This window comes from Hipposideros armiger, unplaced genomic scaffold, assembly GCF_001890085.2.
Source record: "Hipposideros armiger isolate ML-2016 unplaced genomic scaffold, ASM189008v1 scaffold_310, whole genome shotgun sequence".
Classification (NCBI taxonomy): domain Eukaryota; kingdom Metazoa; phylum Chordata; class Mammalia; order Chiroptera; family Hipposideridae; genus Hipposideros; species Hipposideros armiger.
In genome coordinates this window covers 1,474,818-1,487,853 of record NW_017731660.1, presented here as the reverse complement: position 1 = coordinate 1,487,853, position 13,036 = coordinate 1,474,818, and the positions used below count along the sequence as shown (strand labels likewise).

The 13,036-nt window shown below is 45.1% G+C and overlaps 1 protein-coding gene across 1 annotated transcript in view; it reads right to left on the bottom strand.

Annotated features, from left to right (window-relative positions):
- VWA3B (von Willebrand factor A domain containing 3B) overlaps positions 1 to 13,036 on the bottom strand; it is a 154,448-nt gene that overhangs the window by 112,363 nt on the left and 29,049 nt on the right. Inside the window, 2 exon segments of the mRNA XM_019659997.1 lie at positions 5,571 to 5,686; positions 11,444 to 11,613. Of these exon segments, the coding sequence (XP_019515542.1) occupies positions 5,571 to 5,686; positions 11,444 to 11,613 (286 nt within the window).

The following is a 13,036-nucleotide window of genomic DNA, read 5'->3' as shown; positions in this document are numbered from 1 at the left end:
GAACTCTTTTTCTGGAATGGCCATCAGAGCGGTCAATGTATTACCCTTGATGACCTGAATGTCATCAAAATGTCTTCCTTTCAATATTTCTTTTATCTTCGGGTAAAGAAAGAAGTTATTGGGGAGCAGATCAGGTGAGTAGGGAGGGTGTTCCAATACAGTTATTTGTTTACTGGCTACAAACTCCCTCACAGACAGTGCTGTGTGAGCTGGTGCATTGGCATGATGCACCATGAAGAGCCATGAATTGTTGATGAAAAGTTCAGGTCATTTAACTTTCCACACCACCTTTTCAGCACCTCCAAATAGTAAACTTGGTTAACTGTTTGTCCAGATGATACAAATTCATAATGAATAATCCCTCTGATATCAAAAAAGGTTAGCAACATCGTTGCAGCAAGTTTGTGAACTTAAATGTCAGATCTTGTATGTCACAAAGGCAGACAAGAGAGAGGAAGATGAGTAAGTGAAGGGTATGACTACGGCCCTTAGTTACTGCAGAAAAACATCCATTTACATCCTTACATCAACCACACTTCCAAATAAATCTAGATGGACCAAGAAGATTTGTGTTTTTGTTTTAAACTCAGGACCTAAAGAACCAAATGGAAAAGAGATGGGATCATGAAAGTCATAGGATTTACAGTTTGGACTTACTGTACAAATTTTAAGGTTGCATATAAAAATATAGCCAAAATCAAAAGGAAAACAATGACTCAGATAAATTATCCATAAGTAATAGTGCCAGCATTAATGTCATTAATACACAAAGAGTTCATACAATATGAGAAACACAAGACCCCAAGAGATCATTGGGCAAAAGACAAACAGGTAATTCTCAAAAGAAGTTAAATACAAAAATGTTCAATTTCACTATTTTTCATTACTAATTGACATTAATTTCTTCATCAAAGAAATTTGGATAGGTTCAGTGAAATGGGTCTTTCCCATATACTTTTGATGTGAGTTACACTGTCTTAAAACATTTTTTGGAAAGCAATTCAATGAGAGATTACCCCCAAATATTCAAACATGTTGATCCAGTATTTTCACTACTAGGAATCTATCCCCCCCAAAATCTAAAATACAGGAGGATATACAACACACACACACACACACACACACACACACACACACACACACACACACATAAAATATAGGTGCCATATCATTTCTAATAGCAAGAAAATTAGAAAGTACCCAAGTGTCCACCAGGAAGTGATTAACAAAATTATAGCACACCATTTAAATAAAGTATTACATATTTTAAAAATGTCACTTACAAAAGTTTTCTAGGAACATGGAAAAATGCTTGCTACAATATTAAATAGAAAATGTAATATTCAAATTGGTGCATAATATGGTATTTATGCTTTAATTTTGTAAAAACAGTATACAACAAGAAGACTGGCAAGAAATACACCACTATGTTCAACAGTGAACGTCTCTGGGGAACAACACCATTACATTTCCTTTCTTCTCTGTACTTTCCATACTGTCTATACTATGTCAGCAGAACGGAACAGCCAAGTGTCCACAACAGCCTGGGCTCAGATCTTCAGACCTCTGCCCTCACCAGCCGTGTAACCTCAGAAAACAACTCCAAGGCTATTTCTCTTGTGAAAAATTGGGACAATAATACCTCACATGGTTGTTGTGAAGACTAAATGAGATCAGGTATACAACGCACCTAGGAACACACACACATACACATACACACACACACACACACACACACACATACACAAAATTAAATGTTAAGAGGGTTAGTATACTTCATCACACTCATTCAATAATTAGAAGTGATATCATGGTTTCTAGTAAACAACTGATATAATGATGAGAGAGAAAACAGATGACGATAGCTATTTTTTAATATTTATACATAAATATTTATACACAAATACAGAAACTTACATTCTCTTTTAAAACACCAGAATTTTATACCAACCTATCATAAGTTATTTTGGAATTTGAGAAATTGATAATAGATGGGCTGTGTTCAAACGATACTCTTTTGATATAAATACGGTGAGTGGCAACATAATGTACGACACATAAACGCATGACAAGCCAAGGTGAAAGATCCCAGCCAGCCACACTGGATGCAGACATCAGGTTTCACGTTTGGTCTCAGAGCTTACTTTAATACACCTTTGACCATTTAAGATGTAGCCTTTACTTCCAGGATAAACACAAATATATGTCAATATCTCTTCCCTTTTTCCTAGAAATTATGGGGGGAAATGTGAATTAAAAAGAAAACACAAATGCCTTCTCCTGGGAAATTAGGAGACAAAAGCAATATCCAGATAAGAGCAGGTGAGGCAGGGCAGAAGCTGTACAGAAGAAAGCCTGTGTGCACCTAGAGGGGCCCAGGAAGCTGAGCAGCTGTTAGGAAGTGGGGGAATCACCAAAGTCAATGGTGAGCTTGGTGGCAACGATGGATCCTGTGGCGTCAGCAACAAGGGCTAGCAGCAGAAATGTGTCTACTTGGTTTCCAGAGGCAAGAGAGGAGGCTTCGCGAAGCACCGCCCAGAACAAACCTGTCTGGAGGCGCCAGTCTCTGCAGCAGCAGGGGAGAGGGAGCCCTGAGCGAGAGGCAGAGCCCTTCCCACCTGAGCTCCCACAGGAACCACCTGCACAGGTCTGTTGGGTCTGCTGCTTTAGTGTTAAATAAGAAAGAGTATGCTAGCACACAGCGTTCAACAAACTATTATATATATTAAAAAAAAAATCAAGGAAAGAGCCGAAACCTATTGAGAGATAATAATACTCACTGAAAATATTATCAAGGAATACATAAAAATTATGATCTGACATTTCACCATGAATTAAAAAAATAAAATATGTCTGAAGCCATCATTTCCATAAAGGAAAAAACAAAGCAGAAATTCAAAAACTCAAGAGTAAGATGGCAAGTCAACAGGAAGAGATGAAATGTGAAAAACTCAGGAAAGTAGAAAAAAATCACAGAAGTCAACAGAAAATCGGTGGAAACTCAGTGAAGAAAATATACTATGGAACTCCTGAAAGAAGGCAGAGAAGGTGAGCACAAACAGGAATAAAGCATTTTAAAGTGTTAGAGGGAAAAGGATAGATACAGGAGACAGTCAAAGTGATGGATCACACTTCACATATAATGCGGGTCACTGAAGAAAAGCAGCCTGCGATGGTCTGTGAGAACCCTCGCTTTGCCACTGACTGGCTCTGAATCAGAACAAGCTTCTTAACCACCTCCCGTCTTGGTCTCACCACCCTCAAAACGAGGATACTAACAGCCCCCACTCATAGGCCTATGATGAAGATTAAGTGAGCCAAAATTTGATTAGAGGCTGGAACAGTGCCTGGTACATATAAGCAATGCCTAAGTGCTTGCTAAATTTTAAAATAATAATAATAAGACAGTGGAACAGGGACAGAAAGTAGATTGCCAGATGCCAGGGGCTCAGGAAGGAAAGAATGGGGAGTTGTTTAATGAATACAGAGTTCCAGTTTTGCAAAATGGAAAGATTTCTGGAGACCTGTTGCACAACGACATGAATGTACTTAACACCACTGAACTGTGCACTAAAAATGGTTAGGATGGTCAATTTTCTGTTATGTGTATTTTACTACAGTTTCTAAAACTATTATTTATCTTGAGTACAGAGTTCTCTTGCACTGGTGTAGTGCACGGAGGGGATGGTAAGTTATACTCTAAAAGCCAATTATCTGGAATCTGAAAAGTCAGTAACAGCAGGACTTTTCTTTAAATTGCCAGTTGAGTTCTCTGAGAAGGCTCCTCCAGCCCTTCCCTTGACAGCCTCTCTTTTCTCAACAAAAGGAGACAAATTACCTCCAAAGGGGGCACCCTCCCTCCCCAAACTGGAGAGGAGCCTGAGGAAACCCGACACTGAGAAATGCTGGAAACAGATGATGGAGACGTGGGGAGAGAGAACCGATCTGAGAAAGACTGAAGAACTGAGTGAGGTCCCAGGTGAGGCTGGAAGCCACGCATTTTCCAAACCAAAACAATCAAGGCCTTCTGGGCAGTTTTTGAGTAGGAAAGGTTGGCTTTGAATCGTTGGCATTTCTGGGACATTGTGATAGATCGCGTGTTTATGATACGGGACTCTCTCCCCAAAGTCAGAACTTGCGATCACTGAAATGGTATTACACTGGCAGGCACAATGCTCTGAGCATTTTACTCTAAGAAAAATGTTTTTATCAGCAATTTAATTGTATGCTCTGCAGGGTTAGGAAGACAGTGCTTGCTGAAAACATAAGCTATGCAGCCAGATAGGTTTCCCTTTTAAATTAAATTGCCAAGGAACATAGACACAAATTAAATCCCCTTTACAGTAATTGGCCACTTTGGGAAGCTGGTGACATCTCATGTTGTTTACCTTGATTGAGTCATTGCCCCCTAGGCTTAATCTTGTAAATTATTTTCAATAGGCATGCATGCATCTTGAATTCAATTTTTCTTCCATTAGCATCAACCTTGCTTATCAACTGACATTTTTTCAAATTCTTGCAGATGTTCAATTCACCATCAGAACAAAGGTTCTGATTATCTAAAGCAGTGCCCACAGTGAGCTCCACTGGGGTCTCTCACCTGCTCTGCTTTGAGGTACTAAGAATCTGAATCTACAGTGTCGCATGTTGTGACTCCGCCCCCTGCCTTCTCTCCACCTGACCATCTGACTCTGCCCCCTGCCTTTGTCTCCATCTGACCACCTGACTCTGCCCCCTGCCTTTGTCTCCACCTGATAAAACTGTCTCCTGCTCAGTCCCAGTGCCCTTCCCAGGGGAGTCTCTGCGACACCACTACACAGGAAACTTGCAAGCAGCTGTATCCTGCAGCTTCTCTTGTGTCTCCAAAGAGTAGTTCTTGCTTCACACTAAAGCTGGACATCTGTGTGTTGATTACTATGAATGAGCAAGAGGGTGGAGGTGGGTGGGCTTCCTCAGACGTCTGACTGCCCCAACTTCCTTTCCTGCTTCTCTCGGCTGTGTTCACACACAGTGTCTTTGGCACTTTGGAATTTCATCAGCCCCACGGAAACACCTGTGTCTTGGCTACCTGAGTAATCGTCTACTACTGTTTTTCCCAATCACAGCCCTATTTCTCACTGATTTTTGTGACCTCATTTTCTGTGCCTGTTGTACTCTCTGATCACATTCCTGAATGAAAGGGGAGGTTCTTTCAGCCTCCACAGAGGACCCGGCGACAGGCAGGTCAATCCTGTGTGTGCATCTACAGCAGGGCAGTAGAAAACCCAGAGAACCGCAGGCGTCCTCACCACAGCATCCAGCTAACCCCGGGCCAAGAACTAAGTCCTGTTCTGACACTCCGCAGCCATGAATCCAGAAGCCTCCCAAGTTTCTAAACACATATCGCTGAGGCCACTTCCCTGAGTGATAAATGTATATCTGGTTGCTATGCTGACAGATTCACCATCAACATCCATGAACTCTGCCCTTGAGCTACACGGTCCCTTATCTAGTGCTTTATTTCCTAAGGATCTGGATCACTTGACATTATTAAGATACAGAGCACACCATTTCTTTTTTATCCCAGGTACCTGGAGGGGGTTTTCCTTTCAATTTCCTTGAATTCCAAGTCATTACACTGAGACCATTCCTTTGGAGGAATGCAGGAAACTCCACAAACTCTGTTCTCTCCGCAAATGCATGGAACCTGAAACATGAGATTTGCCACGTTAAGCTGGAAGATGGTGTGTGCGTGTGTCTGTGTAATCTCCCGACACTGTGAAGTGGCTCTTGCACAGGTACCAAGCATCCAAGACAATTTATTGCTTTTCCTACACCCTGTCTGTACCCACAAACAAATGACAGGCAAGTGGGAGAGCACAGAGAACTGTGAATGCATTGGGATTTTAACCAATGACCCTTTTCTTCACTGTAGGGTAATAGGTCAATGGTACTTCTTGACCCTGACAAGCTTGTACTTACCCTTTGTGCTCAGGATTCAGGGTTCAATCATGGCAGTGCAGAGTGGACAAGCCAAGTCTGATGAGGCCCCACAGTGCTACAGCCCTGTCATCAGTGTGACATCAGGCGACAACAGGCATCGTCGCTTACCTGCTGATGGCTGACAGGCTGCAGTCAACTTGAACTCAGCAAACACACACTTCCCCAGGACCTAAGCATGGCACTAATGGAAAGAATTCTTGTATGGACAGGTCTATAGGGCCTGACTCTGCCAAGTGTGACCCCAGGAGCAGTACCAGTACCTGGGAACGGGTTAGGTGCATGTTCTGCATCCACCTGGACACTGAGCCTGAATCCACACTTGAATGAGCTCCCCAGGGAACTTGTGTGCCCCTTAAAGCTTAGGAAGTGATGGTGTACACAGGCAGCTGCCACTGTGATCACTCTGTAGCTCCTACCAGGCAGCCCCAGACTGAGCATAGGCCTGCAACAGAGCTGCTCCCAAGAGGCCAACACACCTGGTGGTCAGCCTCAGACCACACCAGAGCACCACACATCAGCTCCATAAACGGTACACCTAAAGGGGAACCAGGGCCCCGCTGGGGCAAATCTCTCTCCACAGAGTGAGTCCCGCACAACAGCTTATCCACTATAGTCACGACCAATCCTCACAGCCAGTCAGCCTAAGGGTCAATCTCACCCATGACATGCCAACTGCAATCAAGCCTCAACTACAAGAAAAGGGCACACACAACCCACACCAGGGACACACCGGGAGCACCTGGCTCAGGTGACCAGGGAGGCTGTGCCACTGGGACCCTCAGGAGACCTACTACATAAGGAGACTCTGCCAAAACTGGGAGACACAGCAGATCAACATAATACAGAGTAACAAATACAGGGAGGCAGCCAAACTGAGGACACAGAGACATGTATCCCAAATAAAACCAGGGCAAAAACTCCAGAAAAAGAACTAAACAAAATGAAGGCAAGCAATGTACCAGATCCAGAGTTGAAAATAATGGTTATAAGGATGCTTAAGGAACTTAGGGGAAGAAAAGATGATCCCAGTGAGAACTTCATCCAAGAGAGAAAAAACATAAAAAAAGGACATAGAAACCATAAAAAAGAAACAGTCAGAAATGAAGAATACAATAAGTGAAATGAAGAACACACTAGAAGGACTCAACAGCAAATTAGATGAAGCAGAGAATTGAATTAGCAATCTTGAAGAAAAGGTAGTGGAAAACATCCAATCAGAACAGCAAAAAGAATAAAAGACAGTGAAGAGACTTTAAGGGGCCTCTGCGACATCAAGCATACCAATAATATCATCATAAGGATAACAGAGGAGAAAAAAGAGAGAGCAAAGCATTGAAACCCTATCTGAAGAAATAATGACTGAAAATTTCCCTAACCTGGTTAAGGAAATGGACATACAAGTCCATGAAGCACAGAGAGTCCCAAACAAGATAAACTCAAAAAGGACCACACCAAACACATCATAATTAAAATGCCAAAGGTTAAACACAAAACAGCAAGACAAGCATGTCCACTTTCATCACTTCTATTCAACATATACTAGAAATCCTAGTCACAGCAGTCACAAAAGAAGAAGAAATAAAAGGCATCCAAATTGGGAAGGAAGAAGTAAAACTGTCATTATTTTCAGATGACATGATACTGTATATAGAGAACCCTAAAGATTCCACCAAAAAAAAATGGTTTTTTTTTAGAACAGGTAAATGAATTCATAAAGTACCAGGATACAAAATTAATATTCAGAAATCGGTTGCATTTTTATATACCAATAACAAACTATCTGAAAGAGAATTTAAGAAAACAATCCCATTTACAATTTGATAAATATATAATGCTATATTATATAACCAATTTGGTAAAATACCTGTACTAGGAAAATTATAAGACACTGAAGAAAGAAATTGAAACATATACCATGCTCATGGATAGGAAGAATTAGCATCATTAAAATGTCCATACTACCAAAAGCAATCTATAAATTTAATGCAATCCTTATAAAAATACCAATGATATTTTTCATAGAACTAGAACAAATAATCCTAAAATGTATATGGAACCACAAAAGACCCCAAATAGCCAGAGCAATCTTGAGAAAGAAGAACAAAGGGGGTGGTATCACATTATCTGATATCATACTACGCTACAAGGCTATAGTAATCAAAACAGCATTGTACTGGCATAAAAACAGACACATAGATCAATGGAACAGAATAGAGAGCCCAGAAATAAACCTATGGTCATTTAATCAATGACAAAGGAGGCAAGAATATACAGTGGGATAAAGACAGTCTCTTCAATTATTGGTGCTGAGAAAACAGGACAGATACGTGTAAAAAAATGAAACTGGGCCACTTTCTTACACCACATACAAGAATGCACTCAAAATGAATTAAAGACTTAAATGTAAGACCCGAAACCATAAAGCTCCTAGAAGAAAACATAGGCATTAGACATTCTGACATTGCTCTTAGTAATAGTTTTTTTTTTTTTTGGATATGTCTCCTTGGGCAAGGGAAACAAAAGAAAAAAGAAACAAATGGGACTGCATCAAACTGAAAAGGTTTTGCACAGCAAAGGAAACCATCAACAAAATAAAAAGATAACCAACCGAATGGGAGAAGATATTTGCAAATGATACATCTGATAAGGGGTTAATATCCAAAATATATTAAGAACTTATACAACTTAACACCAAAAAAACAAAACAAAACAAAAAAAACCCAAACAATCCAAAATTGGCACACCCTGAAGCCAATTATCTGAAATCCAAAAGTCAGTAATCACAAGAAATGTCCTTCAGGTTGGCAGAGGAAACCTCTGAGTAATATTCCTGCAGCCCCTCAAGAGTGGCCTGTCGCCACTCACCCAACCCAGAGAGAATTCTGAAGCACAGGTGAGGATGGACACATGGATAGGCCAATGGCGGGAGAGGTGTGGGGCCTCACCTGGGCCATGGAAAGCCTCAGTCCTGTGTATTTCTTCAGGGTTTCAGGTGAGACCAGAACAATGGCTTCCTGGCAGTGAGCCATCCAGCCTTGTCCAACGCCTGCCTCCCTCCCCCACCCCCACCCCCGCCCTACCCCTCAAGAGGCCAACAGGCTCAGCCTGGCTGAGCCTGCCTCATGCTAGGACCTCCTACAGCACAGGAATGGCCAGCTTCCTTTCAAGGCAGAGGGGAGCTGCTGAGGCTTGTCCTGGCAGGCCCCACACCCTGAATGCCAAGGCCTGTGGTGCCCGAGACTTTCTACTCTAATGGGCTCTCCAGGTTAGAAAAGAGAACGAGGCAGACATCCACTCCAGCTAATACAGCCTTACTTGTGCAGAAAGCAAATCGCCATTAAGACTGGCTCTTAGGAGCACCCACAGAGAATAGCACTGTGCCTAAGGGCTGGCGGCTCCGCCCAAATACAGCCTGGCAGGCACAGTGGACCCAGAGGGGGGTCCAGCCTCCCTGCAAGCTGACACTCAGGACATGCTCTTCAGTTGGATAATAACGACACTTGAGCTGGGCCTCAACAACCGAAGGTGCCAGGGACCTACCGGGAGCCACAAGGGCCTGGCAGGCCTGGCAGGCCTGGGCACCATTGGCTGTGGGTGGGACGGCTTTCGAGGCTCAGAGCAGGGACAGGCAGGCCAGCACCCCTTGTCCTGTTCCCCAAGACTCAAACTCCACAGTGCATGGACTACAAGTCTGGAATGGAACTGCAGTGTGAAACTGCTCAAAATCAGAGTGAACTCCTGGCCTCTCACCTGCCCAGAGGAAAGGCCCACATGCGCTGAGCAGAGGACAAATGAGGTGGCCCTACCAGGTGCCTTTTCCCTTCTCCACTAGTGACAGTGGGGCAGTGAGGACCCTTCTGTAGTTAGGGGCCTGGGAACCCAGAATGGAAACCAATCAGCTGGTGTTAGAAGACTTCCAAGTGCTCGAAGAGAAGCCAGAGCAGTGGTCCTCAGAGTCACCAGGGTCCTGTTACAAACACTCGTTCCTGGCTCTCCCTGGGTCCTAAAAGTCAGACAGTGACGGTGGCCAAGACACGTGCATTTTAATTGAGCTGTCTCTGTAGTTCTCATGCAAAGGGAAGGGCTAAATGCATGTTCCCAGGATCCCCATATTATGTGGGATCAACCTCTGAGTGATTAACAAGCTCCCCACACAAATCTGATGAGCAGCTCAGTTTGAGAACAAATGCTCAAGGAAAGCCATTGCACTGGTCTCAGATGGGCCAACCCAGAAAAGGACTCAGTCACTCTCCTTGGAATCACATAAGCAGTGGTCTTTCTCCACAGCGACCTTCTCTCTCCCTCTCCCTCTCCCTCTCTTCCTCTCTCCCTCTCTCCCTCTCTCTCTCTCTCTCTCTCTCTCTCTCTCTCTCTCTCACACACACACACACACACACACACACACACACACACACATACACAAACACACACAGGGCAGCAGGGTATGTCTTAAAATATAGATTTCATTATTACTCAGATATGACGAGGCCAACAGATCAGTTCAATTGCCACTGAAAAGATAGTTTGCTACTCACACTCCCACTATGGGCTGAATTGTGTCTGCCCCTCAATTTCACATGTTGAAGCCTTAACCCCCAAAGTGACCGTATTTAAAGAAGGGACCTATAATTGAGGTTAAATGAGGTCCTAAGGGTAGGGTCCTGATCCTATAGGGTTAGTATCCTTTTTAAAAGACATACCAGAGAATGTACATGTGCTTGACCCCCCCCTCCCCCACTCCCATAAAAGGACACACACAGTAGGAAGACAGCTGTCTGCATTAGGAAGCATCCTCTCACCAGAAGTGAATCAGCAGGCACCCTGGTCTTGGACCTCCAGCCTCCAGACTGTGAGAAATAAATTTCTGTTGTTTAAGGCCCTGTCTGTGGTACTTTGTTATGGCAGCCAGAACTGACTAACACAGTGCCCAAGAGGAGGGCATGCTACCCACGCAGGGCCAGGTGAGGAAGGACCAGGGCAAGCATGGGCAAGAGTCTGTATTATGGGTTCCACAGCAACCCACAGAGTAGGCTTAGCACTGGCTAGTTTGAATAACTTCAGCAGGTTCTGGGGTGCTGGGGCTGTCCCGAGTTGTCAGGTACCTGGCCCTCGGTGATTAGAGAAGAGTAATCCTGAGGGTGAGCTCCAGGGCTCTGGATTAGTCAGTCTGCACACGGAAGGTGCACTCCTGGGTGAGCCATTCACAACCTCTAGGAATTGGCTATCTCTGGGAGGGGCAGTCTCAGAAGGGTCAACAAGGTTCCAAGATGTGTAAGCATCCCAATTACAGAAAAGGAAAAGGCAAGATGAATACAGGGCACAGAAGGAAAGGTGCATGGAGACTAAACACTGCTGTAAAGACAGGAAGGACACACAGGACTCCAAAGACCCCCAAGACCCCCATGGACCTTGTGGAAGTCGGCAGCTCATTCTCTGTCCCTCCAGGTACGTTTCTGCCTACCTGCTGTGGGTCCTGGCATTCATATCCTTTAAGAAAGCTACAGTGCCTTCTCCTCTGGCATTGAAGGACACGGTGCAGACAGGACACGACGTCTCCAAAGCCCTCTGGAGGAGAAGCTGCTTGGATTCATCAGGGACGTCCCCCACCACAAAGTAGTAAATGGATTCAATCTGCAAAAGAGTGGTAGCAGCGGTTTATGTCCTGACATCCCCGAGCCTTGTCCTGGACTCAAGGGCAATATACTTCCCATAAAGCTCCTTTGCAAAAAGGGCAGGAAAGACAGCAGCACTGCTCAGTGTTTTGTGAGGACATATGGGGCCAAAGTCAGAAATGGAGACATTCCAGGCCTGGTGCCAAGAAGGTCTGTTGGCAGTGTATACAGTCTCAGTGTTGCATGGGATGAATGTGGTTGGTAGGCTTGGGGAAGAGCTTCCTTCGAGCCCATAAGTACATCACACAGGCCAGGAGCAGCTGCCTGCAACACAAACAAGTGTCGGCACAGCGACTGTGGGCAGGAGCTTATTAGCCATTGCCCATGGTGGTGCCAGCTCCTCCATCCTCAGTCTGAGGCAGAATGTGGCAGGAAGGCACATTCCAGGTGGTTCATCCTCTGGTCCCATCCCACAAGGAAGCAAATGCCTGGGAAGGCGTGGCTGTCCTGACCACACAGCAGGCCCACCTACAGGGCCTTGCCTCTCCGTGCATGGCAGGCCATGAGAAGAACGGGAGAGTGAGCTAGCCCGTTGGAAGACAGACAGGCACACATGCACACACACACACGTGCGCACGCGCGCGCGCGCACACACACACACACATGCACACACACACACACACACACACACGCACGCACATGCGCACGCACACACGCACACCAGGGATCTGGGAGGTGTATACCTCACCAATAGGAGGCAATCCCAAAGTGCCCCCCACTTAATTCAGAGACAGATGTCAAGCTCCCCCCCAGGGCTCCCCACACACACATACACATACCCGTGACAATGGCCCTAGCCCAACCTCACCTACACCACCCCTGCTGTTTCCCCAGGATTTGCCTTCCAGGGTGTGAGCTGGGCAAGTGATTTAACAGCGATAAGGGAGAGAATGCATTTCACCTCATGACTGGTGTAAACACAGTGGCTTACATTTACATAAATCTCAGAGAGGGAAAACCCAGGGAGGGCCAGGACTACCCATCCAGAGGGACTGTCTCCACAGAGACCTGGGGAAGAGACCCACTGAACGTGTTTTGTGTAAGGGACAAACATACACTGTCCCTTTAGGACTCACGGGCCTCTGCTGTCATCACAGACCGTTAGCAGAGGGTAGGCCATGACCTCCCCTCGACTTCAAACCTGGGACTTAAATCCACCTGGCACAGACAGGCTCCCCAGCTGGTGTCCCCAGCTGGTGGGACGCCTGTGGGCAGTATGGGACACACTGTGCCCCAGGAGGCAGGTGGGGGCATGGTGGTGGCGGGGGCAGGCCAGTGTCAGAAAGCCAAAGTGAGAGTGAAGACCAGTCTACTGCAGCAACAACCCTCCTCCAACTGGGCACAGAAGAGTCCATCGTTCTCCGCCCCCCCCCCCCCCCCCC